Genomic DNA, 22,556 nt, shown 5'->3' with positions numbered 1-22,556 from the left:
AATTGCATCGAAAAAATATGCATCGAATGCATGTTTTTTTCAAGGTAACGAGTGTTATTTATAATGGGTTTTAAAGGGTAAAAAACGTCAGGTTGGAGGGGACCACCCCCATTTAAAAAATAAATAAAAAGGAGAAAACATGCATTCGATGGTAATTTTTGCGATCAATTATTTTAGATGGAATGGTCATTCGATGGTAAAAATTTGATGGAATTACCATAAACCATGGTGAGAGGATCTAAAGAGATGTACTATAGCAGAAGCAGCGGTGTGGCATGATGCATTTCAAACAGGGAGACGAGAAAGCTCTGATGCCATAATGACCTGGAATGCACTAGTGCAGAATTACCTTGCACGATGACAAACCACCCCGAGTTACTGGAGATGTTGGATGAGACGAGAGGGAAGGGAGTGCCGAGAGATGGGAAAGGTCGCTAAGAGCCCAGATAGGGGAATTAAGCATCATTGGGAGGGAAAGACCAGCAAATACTCCGCAAATCATAGCCGTGGTTACAGTTGTAGTTTGGTTGAGGGACACAGGGGAAGTTGGGATTAGGACGGGCAAGGAGGGGGGAATTTATGATGGTAACTTGTAATATGCTGCACGAAATAATGTATTGTATCAAGATGGTTGGAACAAAAATAACTAAAAGAGTTTTTTTCTTTTCTTTAAATAGTGGGTTTAATAGAACAGGGACAAAAAGCCTGCCTACAAAGGGAGAGTTGAATAGGCCACTTCAGCCAGCAACCCACACATGCCACAGCGCTCCCTAGTAGCGATCACTGGAAGTTCACCTCCAGATGACAAGCCCACAGTAATGCACTTTTGGTATACAAGTAAGCTGAAAAGTTTGCATTTTAGCTCCATGTGATAGAATTGTCATGCGCTCATAAGCAATGCTATTTCATAAATAGCTTTATCAACCCAAGATTGACCGCTTTCAATGATGCAATAACAAAACACATATGTGCTTCACCTTCATTGGGGTTCATCAGTGTGGTGTAGGTTGACATCCTTGGGATTGGAGCATTGAGACAAGTTTATCAAGCACCATCGATACAATGGTACGTTTAAAAGAGCAAGAAAAAAAAAACTCTTCCACCTGTAATGCAATACTAAAATAGGCAATTTTAGTAACAAGGCACACAGAGCACCGATCCAACTAGTAACCACCACTGGGTGTTTTATGTCAAAACCTTAACTCCCCGTCAAGTTTTCTTTTCAGCAAATTCTCTATTATTTTTAAACCGTAATGTCAGTGATATTTTTCACTTGTCTGGCTCTTTCCGTGCTGTGGTATCAATTTCAATACCCACATTCATGTGTTTGCATTTTTATACGTACTCTGCGCATGCCCAAATTGTCTTATGATAACAGCTGACTGTCTTAACATCTCTGCCTCTGGGTGGTGGTGTTTGCAGATACACAGGGCATTGTCAACCATGACCAGAGAAGACCCTGAATCACTAATCTTTTCTTGCACAAATCTGTAATTCAAGAAACAGACTACTGTTTCTATAATGCACCTGCAAGATATCTGGAAAATCCAGTAGGCCATTCCAGAAACTCTTTTGAACTTTCAATTGCGTGCACACTGGTTTCATTGTGACTGGAAGGAGACAGCCATTTCAAATGGACTGCAACATTCAAACCACAGCAGCAATAACTGCTTTTGTTTTTATACAAAACTCCGGGAATTTGTCTGCACTGGATCTTCGCCAAAATTCCAAGCCAAGGATTTCCATTAACCCCACCTGTGACCGCTTGCGTGCAGCCCAATCATACAGCTTCATCCTGGCTTTCTACTAAGGAGGGGAGCTGTGCTGCCACAACAAGGTACGTCTATGGTAAGGCCTGCATAGACGGAGGAGGCTGCTACCAGCTGAGTAGCCTTCAACCAACCGCTACTGTAACAAGTCCTGAGTTCCTAGGCGAATGCGGCTCGAGATAAGACACACAACCCTCCCAACCCCCCATTTCCAGCAGAGGCACAAGAGAGGAAGTGAGGAAGGAGCAGCTGAGAAATGCCAGAGGGCAGAGAAAAAGAAGAAAAACACAAGGATGGTCGGAAACAAAGGCACCCATAATCAAAATTCATTACAACCGACATGCAATGCAAACAGATTAACCTTTTACAACAAGAACGAAGATTAACGGATCATAAACAAAATCTTTCAGGTGTGCAGGGCCTGTCCCTACCACTCAATCGGTCCCGGGTAACACTGAGCTCAGTACCATGCAACTTCTCAGCCTCAGCATCCCTTGTGCCCATACCAGCAAGCCCCTTGAATGGCGCCAACCATCCTTTTGACCACACCTCACCACCTTGCACCACAACCTCTACATTCCTCACAACAGTGATTCTTTTTTGGACCTAAAACATTGCTTTCAGGACACTTGAGAATCAATCCTGGGGTTCTCGATTAGGACCAAATCTCCAACCACCCAGTCTTGTGATTTCACCTCGTTGGAAAGACCGCCCAACAGTGTCTGGACTCTCCTTTATCACCCTCATTATTCCTCCCCGATCCACCCTTACAGCACCCGCCATCCCCATCCAACCAGGACACAATTGGGTGCAGGGTTTACGCCCCCTTCAAAGACACAAAAGAGTAAACCTTTGTCACAGTGTGCGGGGTGGTGCTGTAACCCCACATCATTTGTCCAAGTACAACCTGTCATGGCAAACCTGCCAGCAAAGTCAACTGAATCCCTCCTTTTGTAAACCTATTGTGTCTCTCAACTAGAACGTTGACCCTGGGATGGTACAAGATCTTCATATTCTCTGAGCAAAACTGAACCAGTTGTCTGTTACAATCTCCGTCAGGTGTCACTTCTCAAAGAAAAAAAAAAAAAAAAACACCCCCTCAAAAAAACAATCAATTCCACAGTAGTGGCATCTCTTATGTAGACTGCACCTCTGCGCATTGGGGTTATATTGTACCCATTTTTCCCCCATAGATGCCTTAGATACCAGACTGTAGCAGTCTAGGGTTCGGTTAGTTGTTCATCCCATAATATTCCCTTAAAACCATTAGTGTTTGATAATTACATGCACTCGACACTAAAAGATAATCAAAACAGAAGACCAAAACTAAGTTCCAAATAACCCGCATATGCATATGGAGAAATGGACTATTTAGAAGTACACCACAACACAGAGATACCGCCCCACAGACCGACTCAGCTCAAAGAGTACCAGCCCAACCATAGATAAAGACTGGGAGGATTAATTGTAACCCCGTTACAGAACAGTGACAAAAACAACTAAAATAAAAAAAAAATTTTAAAAAAAATCGGTAACTCCTGAAGAATGTTCATTATTCACAGATTTTGAACAGAAACATGTTGATAATATACCCTCTATAATTACATATAAAAGGGACAGACGCTAAAGTTATAAACGCTTGAAAGGAACTTGAGATAGATTCCAAACCCTCAACTAACAAACTCTATTGTAAAGAGATTACCACAGAGGAATATATGGTCACACACTATTTCTGTGATAGTTTTTTACATATACAGTATGATGAATTGGATGTATTAATGATTGTTTTATACTGTCTTATGATAAAAATAAATGCATTTTTTCTAAATATTGTATGTATCTTTGAACTGTCAGAGTCCATCTACCTTAATATTTTATGAAATATGTTCATACCCAGGAAGATGTAGGGACAACACAAGCCCATAGCTAGTGTAATTTGGGATTCCCCCCCCTGTATTTAAAGTATATCTTGCAGCATGCCACCTCATCTACTTGATAAACCACATTACAAAAAAGAACTTAAAACCATCCCAGAGTCCTTGAATGGGACACATCACTTCTGCCAGGGTTGATCAGGCACTGTTACAGGCAATAATGGCATCTCCCGGACCACCTTGCTCTTATCACTGACCAGGCATGCACCACAATCTCTCAATTTGCGCTCCACCCACTTGTCCATCACCAGCCACCAGTAACTTTGTAACAATCTCCTCTTGGTACGATTGGCCCCAAGATGTCCCTGATGAACTGAAAGCAAGCACGCCACCAGGGCTCCACAGCACCCCCACCTGAAGCGCTGAAGGAGACAGACAGATGTCACTTAGGATTGGCAGACACCGGGCGCAAGAGTGCCTGACACAGGGTAGCGGTGCCCACTCATATCGGCGGCTCCGATTCTTCAGGGGCTCAGCAGGCCCTGGTCGTCCCGGACACAGCTGCTGCATCTTGTCGCCAGTATTAAAAAGGAGCCATGCTGCCGGAAGAAGGTACATTTATTGTAAGACCTGCAGAGATGGAGGAGGATGCTCCCAGCTGAGTAGCCTTCCACCAAACACCACGGTAACAAGCTCTGCGTTCCTAGGAGAACGCGGCTCGAGATAAGAACACTAAACTTTCATCACTGCCACACCCTGAAGATCCCCGTTCTTGCATTGCATTTTGAACCATGTGGAGCTGCCACCAATTTGGAATATCTCTCTGCCGTGCTGACCATTCAGCCTTGTGCTTTGCCTGGGAATCTTCGCTGCTCCTCTGCTGCCATGTTTAAATTGCTACAGCCTTGCCTTGCATACCCAGTTCTACACCGGCTGCCTGCTATCGGTGTATTATCTTCTTCCCTTTGTGCTGTGCCTCTGCAGCAATTAATCAATTTCTTGTGTTAATTTCCAGGGCTCCCAGCACCTGCTTATTGTGCCCTGTCCCTGCTGCTTTAAGCCTCTGTTACTTGCACTGTTTCCATATTGTCTCCTTCTCTGCTGTTGCAGGTCTATTTAGTCTCAGGCTTTACCCAGTCGGTCTCTGCTTATCTTGCTTCCATTTGTACAATTTCCCCTTTTGTTTTTTTGTCCTGTGTTCAACTGCCTTGCCTAGCATAGTCGGGGTTCCCGTCCGGTTGGTTACCCAGATTCAGTTACTTTGCTCACTTACCTTCTATCAGTTCCTTACCTGCGTGAGCGTGTTCCAGTTTTCTGCATTCCTAGTTCCTACATTCCCGTTCTGAAATCTGCTTTCCCTTTTGTGGCCCTTAGTGTTTGCTAAGCGTTTTATGGTGTCCCTACCCATGCCTCCGTTTATTCCTTTGTACAGAGATTGGATTCTGTAACCTAAGAGGCAATCACACCCATTCCTTTGTCTCATCCTAGCTATAGTCTATAGGTGTATAGTGCAGTGGTCTTCAAACTTTTTACACCAAGGCCCCCCTGAGAAAAAAGAAAATGTTCGGGACCCCCCCCCCTACCCCCCCGCCATGCACCTCTGTGTCTGTCATTTATTTAAGATAGATTGACGCCAGACGGGCTCCAGAAAACAGCTTGTAATGCGAGCACTGCAAAGCGCACATTTTAAGCCTCAGAACAGAAAGTAGAGAAAGGAATAGATTGCTGTGTTACAAGACTGCTGACTGACAACATGGGGCAGTTGCAAGGGGACCTGCCCCGACACCATCCTTGGCCATAACGGCTGCAGGAGAAAGAAAAACCATGGGGGCTCTGTTCCATCAACTTGATCAGAGCCACCACGATCCTCATTTCTCCTACAACAGGAGTTGCACTGCAAAGTGCACAGCCACCATTTGAAAGGCTTAAAAGGCCCAGATGCGTCCCTGGGCACTGCTGCTGCAGGAGAAACAAGGACCGTGGGGGCTCAACTGGACTTTTTTTATAATTTCAAAGCCTGGGAATCTTCGCTGCTCTGCTGTTAGAAGAAGTGGCAAATTGGCACCCTACTAACTCAGTGGCTGCCAAACAGCCAGAATGAGCCGGCAGCTCTGCTTGTCAAGTCTTTCAAAATGCGAAAGTCACAGAAGCTGGCCTCACAATGATTGGCCTTCTCACCCCCACCATCCCTTCTAATCCAAAACTAGGGCACTAAACCATCAAGTGACTAATGTGGTTTTGTGTCCTACATTCAGATTGGAGGGGGTCGGTCTTGGCAGCACAGCAAGTTAAATGCTGTTTAATCCCTGAATAGGCTCCTAATGGAGCCTGAGTCCCTCATGTGCAAGTCCGGCCCCCGTTGCAATGAGCATGTGTGGCGGGTGGCATATCCATCCTTGTTCTTTTTTCAGATTGTGGGTGTGTGCCCCCCCCGGACATGAGGCCGCAGCCCCCCCAGGGGGGTCATGCCCCACTGTTTGAATACCACTGGTATAGTGTATTTCATGTAACAGTGCGTTAATGCTGTTCCCACAGAAGACATCAACTGTATGTTCTGGCTGGACCCACAAAGGCTTGTCTTGTTGAAGTACACTCCTTGTTTGTGCCTTAGGGTCCAGATACAGAAGCCACACATGCTGCCCCCTTCCATGTGCTTGCAGGGTGTGGTCCCTGTGAGAGTAACTTGCAGAGGCATTGAGCAGTCCTCATTTCCTTGGGCAGTCTCAAGTCAAACCTGTGTACATTCATCACGATTTCTCCAGTACAGGTTCCCATCCCTTCTTGTTCACTATTGTGATCTGCCTTTTCTTCCTGTAGCATTGTTCTTCAGTAACTTGTCTGCTCTTCCTTCTTGTTTACCCTCCTGCTGTATGTGCCTGTCCTTTCATATCAGTATAGCAGCCCATAAACCTACGTAGGGCGCCCTGTGCATCTCCCAACATATCCATGGTGTCATAGGTGTTGTGTACTTTCCTGAGGATAGCATTGCTTTTGTGCTTTTTCCAAGTCTAGTTATTTTCTCATGGAATACATTTGTTTTCAATGAAAGAAACATGCTTTCAGGAGAATTCGGTTTTAAAAATCTGTTTTTCAAGGAGGAATACGTTGCTTGTGCAAGAATTAGTGATACCTTTTGAAAAGTTGAATATCTTGAGTTGATCTGTTTTTACAACAAAAATGTTTTTTCTCCCCATTCTACAGAGACATATGTACAATCTGAACCCAGCATACTGAATACCTCTGAACTCTGAAACATCTCCAACAATAATAAACCCGTATCCTGGGACCCTCCGTTCATTTGTCTATTGTACAAATTGGTTTATGGGGGTTTGTAGTCTTCGTTACATGGTCTCAAACCACCCACACAAGTATACACCATAGAATATAGCTAGCCTTACACAGGAGGACTAAAATCATCTCCCTCGTCTTAGTACCTTGTCTTACTTTGGGGGTTCTTATGCACCACAAACAGTGCAAATCCCAATGCAGGAAACATCCAAGCATTATGCTTTTTACTTCTACTGTTAACTTATCTTGAGTGAAATTTAATTTCTATAAACATGCATTTGTGTTACCGCACAAATGCAATACTTACAAAACAGACGCTTACTCTTAACACAACTAGGCATGCACTTTCTAAAGTTGCACCATAGAACCTAGTATTTAAACACTACCCTATCTTAACAAAAACTGTAGCTATCATACGCCTCAGTTCTAAAAGCAGATAAAGCATTTAAATAACACTCCATGGTATAGAATGGTGGTTGTCATTCTAACATTAAGCAGGCCTAACAGAGGATGGTCTTGGCGTTTGAAAAAACAAAGGTGATTTTAGAACTTTGAATAAATATATGTGCACATTAACCGATAATGTTAAACACATGCCTACTCTAGCTTTCAGGACACGATAACTTGATTTTCTCACCTACAAATCGCTCCAATGAAGTAGCAACTGTCACAAAGGGCTATGGATCGCTCTTGGCCCAGACAGTCGGGTATCTAAATACATTTGGGGGAGCCATACAGGGGTGGGTCAAACTAATAACTAGGATGCACAAGGAAAGTAAATTCAACGTAGATCAGAATAGCTCCTCAAGATCAGCCCACTCCTCAGGATCCCCTTCAGGGTGGCCAACGCTGACATCTCTTGCAAAAGAATGAATATCATTTAAGGGCCATCTGACTTTTGCAAAGCCTGCGTTACAAGCCCTCTCAGCTGCGCAGCACAACCCAACAAACACTCCCTCACAGCATGGGGATTGCAGGGTTGCCCACACTTCAGTCTTGATCTTCCAGTTTTGTCGGCTTATTGTCATCCTTGGGTTCTGGAGCACCAAGCCTCTCTCCTCCGTGATAAGCTCGGGTTGTCAACCTCATATTGGTGGTACACAGCAGATAGGGAAGGCTCAGGTTCCTGCCACTGCCCACGATAGTCCAGCGGTGGATACCACACTGTTTTTACAGTGCTGGCCTTGGAAGTCAACATCTCCTGGTTTCTGGGTCCTGGCTCTACTGTCCGCTACCCCACTCACTTTCATACTTGATACCACACCACATGTTCGTAGCCAACGCAAACTTTACTAGTTAAACTTGCACCACTTCGTTCTTGTTTTAGCTTGCAGTGATACGATGTTCTGCAATGTTCTTATTCCTCCAATTGTCTGGCATTACCCTTCAAAGGATTCAGGTTCACCCTACTCCCCTAGACCACCTTGGTGCCCTTTGGGAGAGGCATCCTTTTTCTTCCAACTTAATCTGATAGCACTCTCCTCTTCTGCAAATGAATGCTTTCCTCTCCCATCCTGTTATTCCCCCCTTACCTTCGCTTTCGCAGTCTTCCTGATATTCCTCTGTTCACTCACTCTGGATATTCCTCGTATACTCTGCTTTTAGACTCCCTTGCCCCTCCCTTTATTCCCCCTATCTTCCAGTTTTCCCTCGCCTCCTGGTATTCCGCCTAGCTTCTGCTTTCACTCTTGCCCTCTCCTCTGAATATTCCTCCTTTCTTCTGCATTCACTCTTCTCCCTTCCTCAGACCCCATCTCTAATTCCACATTCCTAAATTCCAAATCTGTCCCTCATCCTCTTCTTTCAACCTTCTCCTCTAATTGGCTCTTCTCCAATGCTCTGCTTTAATTCGCATCCTCACCCCTATTAGCATTCCTCCTCCTGGCGCCATGCTCTCCCTCCACCCGCTCTCGCCACCAGATGACTGAATGCACACATTCTGCAAACAGCGAGTGTCCTGTAAAAACATTCCCCACATGTACAGGCCTCATCCCTCCTTCCCATGTATAGTGGGATTCAGGTGCATCTTGTGTCATTATTAGATGGTTGTGTAAACGCGACACCCTGGACTCCGCCCCCTATTCGTACAACTCTGCAGTCTGAGCCGATATAGGTCCATAACCCATTTTAGTTTTGGTGTATGCACATGTGTGGAGAGCAGAGTGGAGCGATTTATTCCACTGACCCAATTGCTGTGGCTTAGGAGCAAGGGACTCCTAAAACATGGGCATCCATGCCTCTGTTAGCGTTTCACACACTGTCTGCAGTGCATCTTTATAGTTTCCACACGGGTCTCATCTTCGTGTTGCCGGCATCCTGTGATATATGAAAATAGCTATGCATTTGCTCTCTTAATCTTGGTATTGCCATGGTGGGGTCTAAGAGTGGAATAATGTAAACATAAGGGGCTTGGCCATAAACAAGTTGCTTAAAGGGATATCACCATGGTGTAACATCCCGAGGTAAAGTGAGATCCTACCACTTTGCCCTTAGGACTGGCATCAGCATCACTAACGACGTTACAAGATACTTTAATAGGAAGAAGAAAAAAAAACTGTCCATCAGAAAATACCCATCCAAAGAAAGTTGTGCAAAGTTAAATCTTGTACGGAGGAGGTTATTTGAAATTCTCAAAAAGTACTTATTTCATTGAAATGGACTTTTGGCACCCAGCTACAGCAAAAAGCACTGGCTGGATTTATAACAAACCTGCTGGAGAAGCAGTTGTAGGCCAAATGCCACGCTCTACATGTTTTGGTCAGAATCCATTAAGCGACTTTGTTAACATTCCCTGGAACGTGGCCCAAACATATTTAGAGCCAAATCACCTCTTTAGCCTGTATAGACTTGCTGCCGACCCATCCAAAAGCCCAGATATGGCCATCTGAATGACCAATGGAGGGGTAAACCTGTTTTGTCCGGGCCCATGTGGATCCACAGGTCCGGGCTTAGGGCTGCAGAACACCTGCGGAAAAAAAGTTTGAAGAGGAGCACTCAGCAGGCACCTGAAGCATAACCCGACCCTGGAAAAATGTCCCGAGGGGTAAATCGGAACCTTTCCAAAACCAATAATCACCACCAAATTTGAGTGAGGTCTGTGGATCCAGGTCCAAGATCCACGGAGCTTGCATTGCAAAATGTTCTGGAAGAAACCTGTATAAGCTGCAACTCTTTGCAGAGGAGGCACATTTCTGCACGACTTACAAGCTTTAGCATAACATTGGACCAAATGGCATTTTCCAAAACACCAAGATGGGCAAATTTGATATATTCCGGAAAGTTTTGCCTAGTAGTGTCCAGGGTCTGGGAAGCAAGGGGAGGCACTTAAGGGGTGTGTTGGGCAGGGAGGGTGTCAAAGTTACAAGTAGGGCTGAAGTTTTACGATACTATTTAGCCAAACCTATAGACTGATTTGCCTGAAAAGGGAAAAAGATATCAATGCTGAGGCGTACACCACAGAGTCTTTGAGTGCCGACCAAGTGAAGCCCAGTGGGCACAGCAAAGACGGTCAATGCACGTGGCATGGCCTGTGCCCATTAAATGTATAAAATGAGGCATACAAAGAAATAGAAAGACAAAGATGTATGCCAGGCACAGTATGCACTGCAGAGAGAATGGATGTTTCCAGGGCATGGCCAAAAAGTGTGCCAATCACTGACAACTGCAAATGGCTTCGGGTCACGTCCATTGCAGAGAGGGTCGCTATGCCAGGGTATGGCTAAAGACCATCCTACGAGTACAGTGACTTCTCTAGATAGCTGCTGCGCATAGCCAGAGGGCAATGCAGGAGTGAACGTGTGCAGAGGACGTGGTCTGTGGACATGCACTGGGTACAGGGACCGCTAGGATTGAATGCAGTCCATGCCTACTGGCAACTGCATGGAGGGTCATTATGGACAAGGAGTGGCTTTTGCCCCACGATACGCGCACAGTGAAAGATGTACTTAAACAATTGGTCATGCCGAAGAGGCACTGCAGAGACAGTCACTGTGCCCAGGCATTGTCACAGACCTTGTTCCGAGGACACGTTAACGTGCTCAGGACATGGGGAAAGACCATGGGCCGGACACGGGGAAATGCTAGGCATGGAGAAATATTGGGCCCAATTCGAAAAGAGAACTGCAGCCTCAAATTGTGGCACATGCAATTTGAAGTCGCAGCCACGAATAATCACATATGCATCCCAAGCAAGGTGCTAAGGATGCAAATTGCAGGTGAAAAACGGAAGGGATTCCACATAAAGTCCCCAAAAATAAATAGCCCAGATAAAGTGCCCGGAAAGGAAAGGAGTGAAAAGAGAAAAAAAAATTTAAAAAATCCATTAAAGTGGCATTAAATTTCCTCAAATTGCACCACTTTAATGACATAAGGTTGAAGGAAAAATAAATAACGCACAACTCGCTCCAGTTTTGCCAGCTACGAAACTGCCCATCCTTGTCTCCGAATGGGCTGAGCGACGGGGGGCTGCGTTAGTCTGATCGCTATTCAATGCGCCTCTCAAAGGGTGGATGGAGTGGGATTCTCTAGACTCAGTGTTCCTTAGTCAGTCCAGACTTATTATCTGCAAAGATGACTCGGGACTATAAATTTCAGCAAGCCCCAAAACGGCCAGATGATGCTAGTGGAGAAAAGGACATGTGGGACTGCTTCTTACGTTATGAGGCCAAATGCGCAAGGAAAGGTTGTTAAGAAGTCCCGCTGCAGCCCTTTGAACAGATCTGAATGTCAGGAGAAAGGTGAATTGCTGAAGTCCACAGGACACCAAACGCAGACCGGAATTATTCGCCAAGGTGGTCAATATTTCATAGTACCTTCCAGAATGCAGAACAATGCAGAACCCTGAGGATCCACATCCATCTGTAGATCCAAAATGGCACTGTTGCCCAGACCATGCTTAAAAGCTTGAGATCTAGACTACAACTAACCAATGTGCACATATATTAAGACCTGACAAATCGATAAGATAATTTGACCAAAGTTAACATTAAACATTATGATACGTAAAACCAATCGGGAAAGTTAAACAAACCCTGCAACGAAAGTGACCAAATTAAGGTCAAATTAGAAAGTCAGCCTTTGGCCCAGTCTCACACACAAAAAAGCCTGGGAAATCCCCAAAAGAGGGGTGAAGACTCGAAGGAAGCAGACGCATGTTAATCCGTTCCCTGGATGCATAACAAGACTATTACCTTAGAACAGGTAGTTAATTTACTGGAAGAAATACAATAGATGCTAGGCATGCCAAAGGATTTCCCACATCAGATATTGGTATACTGAAGGGACTCTGGCAAAAGCACCCCAGAGATCTTACAACAGGTGTATGGAAGACAGGGCCTAGGGACAGGCTCGACCCACTAACCCAGAGACTACAAGCAATGCCTGGAGGCGCTTCCTAGAAGAAATTTGAGAAGAACCACCCCTGTCATACTTGTGCAATTCACCCTTCAGTTTGGCCCAATGTCCCTGTGTATGTTTTCCTGGTTATTTGAACCGGCTTTGTCTGCTTGTAGCTTCGCTTATAGTATTGTCTTGCAGCCCAACGTGGGCTACTTGGCTTTCTGGCCCATCGTGGTCCCTTGGGTTTCTCACCCTAGCTTGTGACATCTGGAATCGCAGCCCAGCATGGGCTATTTGGATTTTCAGTCATTCTTGGACCCTTGGATTTCTACCCCTTCTTGGGATATATTTAATCTCAGCCCGGGTTGGGCCATTTGGCTCTTCAGCCCTTCTGGGGTTCTTAAGCTTCTCACACCAGCTTGGGGCATCGCCTGGCCTTGCTTCGCATCTACAGGTTTGTGCCATGTACCTTTCTCTAAGCAGTGCTACTCGTCGGGGGACACTGCTTCTTTGGCGAGCACTAAACTGCAACTACGGCTGCTCTCTGGTTCTCCATGTCCTGCTTTGGATGGCGCCAGTAGGCCGTGTCTGGGACAGTCACGTCTCTTGCCATTTCGGCAGGGTTGCTTACAGCTGCAGCATTCTGCAGGCTTCCTTCTTCCTCCACCTTCCACACGGACTGCGTGGCTCTGCTCCCGGAGTCCTGCTCTCAGGGGGAACAATCTCTGTGCTGACACGCAGGTAAGCATCTCTCCCTTTCTGGGTTCTTCTTCTCTTCTGTGTTAGTCCTCCTGGGCATTTATCTTCCTCCCTGATATGAGAGGGAATAGTCCATTCATTCATCAATTCAAGCAAGGATGGCAATAAAACCTGATCAGAAACCACACCAGCCATTTTACAGGGGCCCATCTCAATTCCCATATAACCAACACACAATGGGGAGCCTCTGTGTAAGAGAGGTGGAGTTGGTCAGACTTGGCAATTCCTTCTCTGCTAAGGGGGGGCGGTCACCGCCAGGGAGGTCTTGCTTGCCCTGCCCCTAGGGGTTATTAGGCATAGCAGGCTCACCTACTTAGTCCCGAAGGGATGTATGCCCTGGATTCGTCGCACACCTCAATTGAGTCCGCATCGAGGCATCAGAAGCACTAGTGATGTCCAACAAGAAAGGGCTGAGGTAGGAAGATGTATGGATTAATGTGATTGATGTTAAGGGGTCGACCTGGAGTTTTGCGACAGGGCAACAAAGGCTCTGGCACTTCTATATTCTAAGCTTCAGCAAAGTGAAAACGCCAGGAAGACAGCCAATGTGAGTCTTGGTGTACTGTATTAGTGGCTGGGCCCATTGTAAAAACTGGAGGGGGGTATCTGTACTCCTGTTCTCTATATGGCAGAGTAGAAGCACAGGGCACCCCAGCCAAGATTCTACATATGCTAACGTTGGACGAGCAATCGACGCTTAAGCTCTCAGGGGGTGATGCAGGCTGGTTCTGAAGTACAGTGTAGTCCCCAGGACCCCATAAAGGAATGTCCACAAACTATGTTCGTGATAACTAACACACACACACACACACACACACACACACACAATGTACAATATCTATGTGGTACCACAGTTAACTCTTGATTCCATTAAAATGCACCAACTGCTGACAGTTTCAATGGCATACAAATCAAATAGTAAAGTGAATCCACCCTAGACATAAGAGGGAAGATAAATTGGATTAAACAACTGGCAGAATACTGGGTCCCTACCACTAGACACAGTTCCGTGTGAGGATCCCCCCCAACCTGGGCAACCTGCAAATACAGAGTATCAACAAGCCCAGTCCATAGATTGTTTAATATAGTCTTGGTTCCTTCTAAAAAGGTTCTACTACCCCAATGTACCTGGTTTAGTAGAGTTCAACGTTGGGTCGTCGACAGATCCTTCTTGAGTGAAGTACCTTTAAGGCAGGAGCCACGGATGGCCGAGATGCCTTGAAGAAAAGGGTGAATGATGTGGCAGAGGCGGCAGCTTCGGTTTTTGCGGTGCTTGTTAACGATCTGTAGTGGACGCCCTGCGAAGATGAGGCGTGCTGTGCACCTCGACGATGATCGTTCGTAGCCAAAAAGAGTCAATGAAGAACGTAGGCCTAGAAAGAGTCATCGGCAGTTGGCGTCAGGACTCAACCAAGGCTGGCTTTCGGATCTTCGTCTGGGTCTTTGTGGACTTCGGGTGGCAGGAAACCCACCAGCCAATTCTCCTCGGTTAGTCAGCCACCTTGACTTTCTCCGGCGGGACAAAGCAGTCAGCAGCGATGAGCAAGGGAGTCCTTGATTTCAAAGTGACTTAGGCAATGGAGCGTTGCAGCTCCGGTCGACGAGGTTACAAAGGTCCTCCGAACCTCGATGGACAGTGATGGTCGTGGATGGCCTAGACGTCCTGGCGCTTCATTTCAGATTCCTCGGCGGTCTTAGTCTCCTGTCAGCAGCCTTTTGAGGACCGACTTCCAGGGAGCCTTGATGAACGTTAGCTGGTGCACAATGGTCCTTTGTAGCTCGGGGAGAGGTCTCCTAGCCAGGTCCTCTCTCTTGGATCAGTCCTTGAAGACACGGTAGCGTTCAGATCGCGTAGAAGGAAAGCAGCAATTCTTCTTCTGGCACGGCTTCAAGGTTAAGCATCAAGTTTCGACTTCAGCTTCTGAACAATTCCAGTAAGTTGAGAGGTCCCCAGATATACTGTTCCGTCTCATTCACACTGCTGAGCCAGGCTCAGGCAGCCAATCATTCAGAAGGGCATTCAGCAGGCAGGCAGCCAATCAGGCTCACAGTGCACTCAAGCCATTCTTCTCCATCCCACCCAGACACTCGCAACAAGGAATGTGGTTTGGACAAGCACCGAGACATTCAGCACTCCACACTGCATTCATACCAGTTTCATGCAGGGCCGTCTCATTCATTGTGCTAAACACCTGAAACCAGACACCCATAACATGAAATGCATATTGGGGTCACACTTCATTCACCCATGTACTACCCCAAGAGCGTACCCACAACATACAGTCATTGGGAAGGCTCCAGCCAGTCTGGCCTGGACTTCCCTCCACAATACCATATATGGAACTTCCAACAACCAGTCAGGGGAAGGGACAGAGTCGGGGCTTCCCAGGACTTTGGGAAAACAAGGTAACAGGCAATAGAAAGCAAGAGGCCACAGGGGCCATCTTGTCTTCTATCACGAATCAACTGATTCCAATGGCAGGGCCTGGGTATCCCAAAATGTAGGATACTCAGAGCACCTGTCAAATTCAGCATGGAGCTGCCACCAGCACATACCCCGCTCTGTGGGCGACACACAGGTGCCCAAAAACATACACTAGGGGTACAGGCTTGTACCCCCACCCATGGGTGCCATAATGGTATCCCATGGGTCTGTTCACCTAACTAAAAAGAGGAAGTTCACCAAACCAAAAAGAGGAAGTGCGGCACTGCCAGGAGTCCCACATAGACAACTGTGCAGAAAATACACAAATAACAGGATTACAGGACAAGGAGGCCCTGTCCCTCCAATGCATTTCCAGTATCACACCCATGCAGCAGGACAACCTACAGGTCATATTGGACGCCGATGGAGAATAAGGAATTTCATCTAGCCACCCATGCCTGAACCGATGGCGATGAAACAGGGAGAGAAACTATGATCCTAGCAATATAGAATGCAGATACATGAGGAGCACCTGAATATTGCTGACAAAATAAAAGAACTCACCATTGAAGGACAAAGACTCTTTATGTTCCCAGATTTAAGTGCTGCAGCAGTGACTATACGGAAGAAACTTGAATATTCAAGGCATCCCTATACATCCATCTTTGCATTTTGTTTATTAATGTAAGGCACCTAAACTTGGCACCGTTCAGCAAGCCATACATCCTCATATACAGACCAACTTGTCAAAGCAATTCTATCAATTCACATGAATTACAAACAAATGGCAAGTTTAAATCTGAAGGCTGGAACAAGTGCCTTTGGAGAGAAAAGTCAACCAACCAAACCTTTCAAAAACTGGATGACAGTTGGAGTTGCAAAATAAGAAACTGGTTTGTGGGTCCTCTTAAACAGAGATATAGCGGTTAAATATCCTTGAACAGTGCCCATGTTATGACCACTCCTTTACACAGAAAAAGAACAGCAACCATTAGAAAATATTTCCTCCAACAGGTATAGACAGCGTTAGTGGAGGGCACAACATCTATGCCTATGTATTCTATTTTTAAATTACAAATGGCCAAGCGAGCAACAAAGTGTTCGAGATTGGAGAATGGAATAATAGGAAATTAAGAAAGGAATGTTTTAATTTTGCATCTAAAAAGGCAACCAATCTATTAGGCGGATCTCATTCATTGGTAACAATTCTGGTCATTATGTTCAAGAGAACTTAAGAAGCTCCAAGGAACAGGGCATCAAAATAGTCAGGCGGTTAATCCCTCAAGCAACTGTTGTACAATCATTTTCAAATAAAAAAAGTTCCAAGACGGGATCCTGCAACTAGTAGCTCTCCAAATATTTTAGACTACGATTCCCATGAACCCTTAGCACCGACTAGGCTTGCTAGATCTGAAGGAGTTGCAGTCCAAAACATATGGCGAGCCACACGTTGCATACCACTGGTTTAAGAGTATGCTAACAGCATCAGAAATGAATCAGTGCCACCGATAAGAGCGGACATGAGTAAAATTGAAAGGAACACCAAGGATTTTAGCATGGTCTACAACAGGGATGGTAGCATCTGCTATTTTAATGCTGAATTGTGTGCAATAGAGTGAGGGAAGCTCGGTATTGTATGTTATTCCAACGTCCTTCAAACTTTGTTCTTTAAAATGTGCAATTTGGTATTCATCTGAAAGTTCATCAGTCACAACTAAGGGAAATGTGATGGCCTTCAAAGATCTAAAAGTTAGCTCATGAGCTTCTCCAAAACTGCAACTCAGCTGTCCAAGAAGGAATATTCAAGTTGTCTCTTTCAGCCACTTTAACCTCATGGCTTATATTGCCTGGCCAACCTCCTGGGCAGATACAAAAGTACATTTCACCCAAATAGCTCATGAAGTTATCAAAAAAGCATGAAATTGTGAGACAATCATATGGTGACCAGAAGACTCCATACAGCATTTCCAGTTGTGGACTTTAACTTAATGAATAAGTAAATTCTAGAAGCCACAGCCTTGTTTCACGACAAGTAACCCAATGGATCTGATAAATATTAATTGAAAAAGTTAAGCCGAGAACGGCAAGTGTGGTATGATACGATAGGTTATTTATAACGTGCTTAATATCCAGGGACCCGGGGATCGAACCTGTGTTGCTCTGTGTCGTCTTGCTTCCAAGGCGAGCACGTTGCCGCTGAGCTATCCTCCCGTATCCTGTTCACACAGAGGCAGTGACCCTACACATCACCATACAATGGCCGTAAACATCTAATATATCCACCACTGTGATATAGAAAATTGCACATCTAAACCAATTGATAATGAACACACCAAATAAAGAACTGCAGGATAGATGGTAAGATATCTCAGGAGGATTTGTGGTTCGGTTCATGAATAATCAAATGTGTTTTCAAGAGACCTGGACTATAAGCTTAACTTCAATTATACATGCCAACATCCACCTTTCCACCCGAGAGACGGTAGTCCAGTCCTGTTCCCTAGGTTCTAGAGTTTCTAGCTCTGAATTGCTCCAATAAACACTTGTGTACATGTGCAATATAAATAAAATATTTAATTTCATATGCATTCAGGGCAATTACCATCAAGCAAAGAAATTAACAGGGCTGGGGTAGCCCCTTTGCAATGGAGCATGTTAACGAAGGGTACAAAATGTGCACTCGATTCTTGGCAGGTAGGCAACACTGTTGTATCGTGTGTGTGTGTATATATATATATATATATATATATATATATATATATATATATATATATAGAATTGAAATGGCAAGTAACTTTTATGGCTGGCTAGTAGCTTGACACTAATGTGTGCACCCTGTGTTAGCGTGCATGTCCAATACGTTTGTATTGGACCTGCTTTCACTGTATGCAACCTACACCTTTCTGTACAATTTATGCTCTCACAGTGAAATTCATAATCTTCATTTGCTTCAGCACAAACATCTTGTTGCTTGTTGAGATTAAAACTGCAGCTTTAATATAAGAGGCCTAAAATCGGGGGGAATTCTAGTCCTTGTCTTAGAGAAGGAGGCTCAAAGGACACCAAGAGGTACTGCAGCTAAGTGATTTTGCAGTAGACCTATTCAGCATGATCCCTTCCCTCGCCTTCTGTAGCCATTGAGAATTTGCAGAGTACCTATATTAGAATTGGATAATGGTTTTCAGTGGAACACCGGTATTAAGCAGCAGTCAAATTACGTTAAGCAATCTTGAGGAGCCATCTATAAAGTGGGGCTGCAAAGTCTAGAAGAAGGTAATGATTTATCTGTGCCAAATTTACTAGAGGTCAATGCTCAAATGATGCAAGTACTGTAGTTCTGTATTGAATTAAGAGCATGCTGTACTTCACAATGCAAACATGTATCGTCAAAGAAAATGCAGGTTTGTTTGACCTTATGTAAAATGTTCCACTCCAACAGTATGAAGGGAAAGCTTTAGTGGAAACAAACTGCCAAGTGGGAGTAGAGTAAACATGTTTGGTACATGCAAAGCCTATGGACGAGGCATGCACAGTCTATGGGAGTTTACAAAAAAAGAACAGTAGCATTCTTTGAAGGCCTACCGGAATATGAACACCTTCACGTAATGTAGGAACTCCAGACACTGGTGCCTTATTGCCTCAGATTCACAGTGAACGCTTCCGGCTTGGCCTGCAAATAAGGAAAAAGGGAATAATCTGGGAAGGTTTTGCAATGAACACATTAGAAAAGGCACACACAGATCTCCAAACAACCGGGAAAGCCCCAGCAAACAATTTGCAAAGATTGTGTATCCTGATAATCGTACTTCCTGACCACAGACATAAGTTTTACATCGACTGAAGGTGTAAACTACTTCTCATACAGAGACATTTAAATGTATGCAGTGTAGAAACAACACATAATCTAGAGAAAATAAATTCTCTCTCGTCGTATAAAACTCCATCACTGCCCCATAGAACCCAATTATAGAGGCAAAACTAAAAAACAAAACCGTCACAGGCTTTTACTAGATGTTCCACCATGAAAAGCAAATGCATCACACCAATTAAATGGAGAAAAAGTAGTTGGTTAGTGACAAAAAAAGTAAAATGCGAGACAACGGATATGCATCATGTTTTTTTCGGTCAACATACAATGTCATTGCGAAGATGACAGCTCAATCCATTAGCCTTTCTCATTATATTTTAACCTTTTTTCTGAATGAGACCAACATGCTCAGGAACAGTCAGTAAGACTAAAAGCAACTTACATGGAAGAGTGCACCAAATGTTTTCCAATGGTTAAATAGTTATTAAGCACCCAGAAGAAGCATGCCTTGAGGAAGAGTATGTAGACTTTTTTTGCATAAATTGTTGCCCAGCACAATCTCTCTAACGGATTTTCACATTTTTGTGGATGGTGGTAGAACTACAGGAATTGGGACCTTTTTAGATTTTGTTGTATCACATTCAGTTTATTTTAAATTAAAATTGAGGCTGGTCCCGATCCCAAAAACTTGCAGGTCTCCCTGATGCTTTGCAGAAGCTTCATGGTTTCATGCCCTCACAAGGATTTCAGAAATTCTTCCAAGCATTGCAAAATTAGAAGGGTCCATAATCAGACAAATAGGGGTATGGGTTATGTTTGAACACAAGGAAGTTGGGGGCAGGGAGAGGGCTGGTTGATAAGGAGGATGTGTGAACGTTTGGTGCATTAAGGTGGCCTATAAAAGTTTTTTTTTGGCACTTTTCCGCCATGCTTCTGTTAAATCCATTCAATTCACTACAAACTAGGGTTCATCAGTGCGGGTTACAAAGGTTATACAGCAGTGGCTGCACACACACTTAATCCTTCAACATGCAGAAAACTCACATACTCAAACCTCTTTAAAAAGGACTTCAAAAAGGATAATGATATCACTTGACATCCATTTGTATTGCCTACATAAAAGCAGAAGAAATCCTCACTTTAACATTGTGTCTAAAGTGGCCAAGCAAATAGCCAAAACTGAAAAGACAAAAAGAAATCCAAAACTTCCACCAAGATCAATAGCCATGAAACATGCAGTTTCTAAATGTCTACCAAGTGGGGCCAGCTGCCTATTCAGCCCATAGTGAGATAGAATTTGCTCCCTCCCACATCTCCTCGCTGACAGCCCAAGACATTTCACATTTTACATTTCCCCCTCTAAAAGTGTACATGAGAGAAACATGTAATTGAAACATACACCTTTAGATCTTACATTGACCAGTGTTTATGTTTTGTGAATGCTGGAGATGCGTTTTTAAAGAAATTAAAGTTAATCTATTTTTCCTGACAAATCTAGACAACATGGATTTATTTCCAAATGCTCACAAAATAAAATATTGCTTTTATTGCTGCATCGACAACAGTAAAATCTCAGAGTGTTTAGATTTCTACCTGCCCCAGAAGTTTTACAGGATGCAGGAAATGTAGTAACAATTGATCTATGGAAGATATTCTTTGCTGAAAAATGACAAGTTAATCACACTACCCTCAGCAACAAATCTCACCCCACAATCTGGGACAATCAACAGGCTGTTTTTATAATCTGAATATTTTCTTTAATTTAAAATAAGAAATCATGGAAATAAAGGTGGTACCCTAACTTTCAATCCTGGGAAGTCACCCAGAACATTTAATATAAATGCATACAGCTTGTCTCCAGAAAGGAAATCGCAACCCGAAAGCTACCGTCTCGCTATTGTTTTAATTCCAATTTGCACAAACATCCATACATAGAACAAATAGTATTCTAGCAACATAACATTTTACGTTATAGACCCACAAACTAACATTAATTGATTCAAAAAGGTTAAACATGTCTCAGAATAAATTTGAAACAAAACTCACTTATTTCCCTCCAATACCACTGAATAACATGGTTCTCGTATTTTTGGGCTACTCAAATCTAATATGTAGGACACTCTTTGACAAATTCTTTGTCCTTAGCTTGAGCATAGAAACAATGGAGGTCTTTTTGTGATATTGAATTGGTTGCAGATTATTTTAAATGCTTGCGTTCAGGAACTTCGATTTCGTTTTGGAATGCTTGCATAGCAGTGCCCAACTCACTTTTCTCAAGGAATCAAGTCCACTCACAACACCCCAGTTCCATGGGTACATTAAAGAATACACTGTAAAGAGTACTGTATATGGCAGATACCAATTACAACCACCTTTTTCACATTTTAATTTGGGATCCCAAATTGCTGCAGAATAGTCTTATTATGGTGACGATACCAAGGATGTCAATGTTAAAATTAATCGCAAAGCATACTTATGCCTTGTACTATACGCCCCCTTCAGTGTCATAGCTTGTAAACAGGATTCCCCATAGGATTCCCCATAGATACGTTTGAATGCTATATGGGATTTAATTAATTATTAGGACATACTCTGGGATCAGCGTACTCCCATTTGGTTTGTCCCATGACGGGTAGGGACATTAACCAGCTAAAGGCCACTCAGCCAGAAATACTCTCTTTCAGTCTGCCCACCTGCTCCCAAAATCCATCTCAGGTAATCTGGTTCTGTCTTGGGAAAGGCCTCTGTACTCAGTCCCATCTGGAAAAGGCCCGCTCAAACTTTTTCATCAGCTACTTTCAGTTAGAATGCCAATTATCTATTTTCTTGTGGGGTGGGATTTCTTGCCTGCTGGATTCCCCCAAACTCTCTTCTTGCTAGGTGTCCGAGTTTGAAAATACTATAGCAAACCAGAACAAGGACTCTGACCAATGACTGACATGGTTCAAGGGTATACAAAGTAAATAAAAACTCCTAGCTTGCCCCTCTCTGAGGGAAGTTTCCTACATAGAAACTAAAACTAATGGTGCTCGTAAAAAGAAAAGTCCCCAGTCCAAAATCATATCCAACTAATCTGGCCCTACCACTTGGAAAACTTAAAAGCCTGGAGCAATGGCCTGTATCTTAAGCTTATGCCAGGCCCAATCACTTGGAGGGCTTGTCATTGGATTCAAGTTTGTCAATATGATAAAAACAGTTCACAGCTTTCTGCTAGACTTTGCTAGTCAACAATAATGTATACTGCATATGGTTCTCTCTTCCTCGGGAAAACTATTTTTCTCAGAACCTCTCGAGGT

The 22,556-nt window shown here is 44.1% G+C and overlaps 1 protein-coding gene across 1 annotated transcript in view; it reads right to left on the bottom strand.

The window, feature by feature from the left end:
* The window catches only part of MMS22L (MMS22 like, DNA repair protein), a 1,233,593-nt gene that overhangs the window by 1,114,354 nt on the left and 96,683 nt on the right, over positions 1-22,556 (bottom strand). Inside the window, exon 4 of the mRNA XM_069606412.1 lies at positions 19,035-19,122. Coding sequence (XP_069462513.1) covers positions 19,035-19,122 — 88 coding nt within the window. The remainder of the gene's footprint in view (positions 1-19,034; positions 19,123-22,556) is intronic.

The sequence above is a fragment of the Ambystoma mexicanum genome, chromosome 4p (assembly GCF_040938575.1).
Source record: "Ambystoma mexicanum isolate Mex_15411 chromosome 4p, UKY_AmexF1_1, whole genome shotgun sequence".
Classification (NCBI taxonomy): Eukaryota; Metazoa; Chordata; class Amphibia; order Caudata; family Ambystomatidae; genus Ambystoma; species Ambystoma mexicanum.
This window is presented reverse-complemented; position numbering and strand designations above follow the sequence as displayed.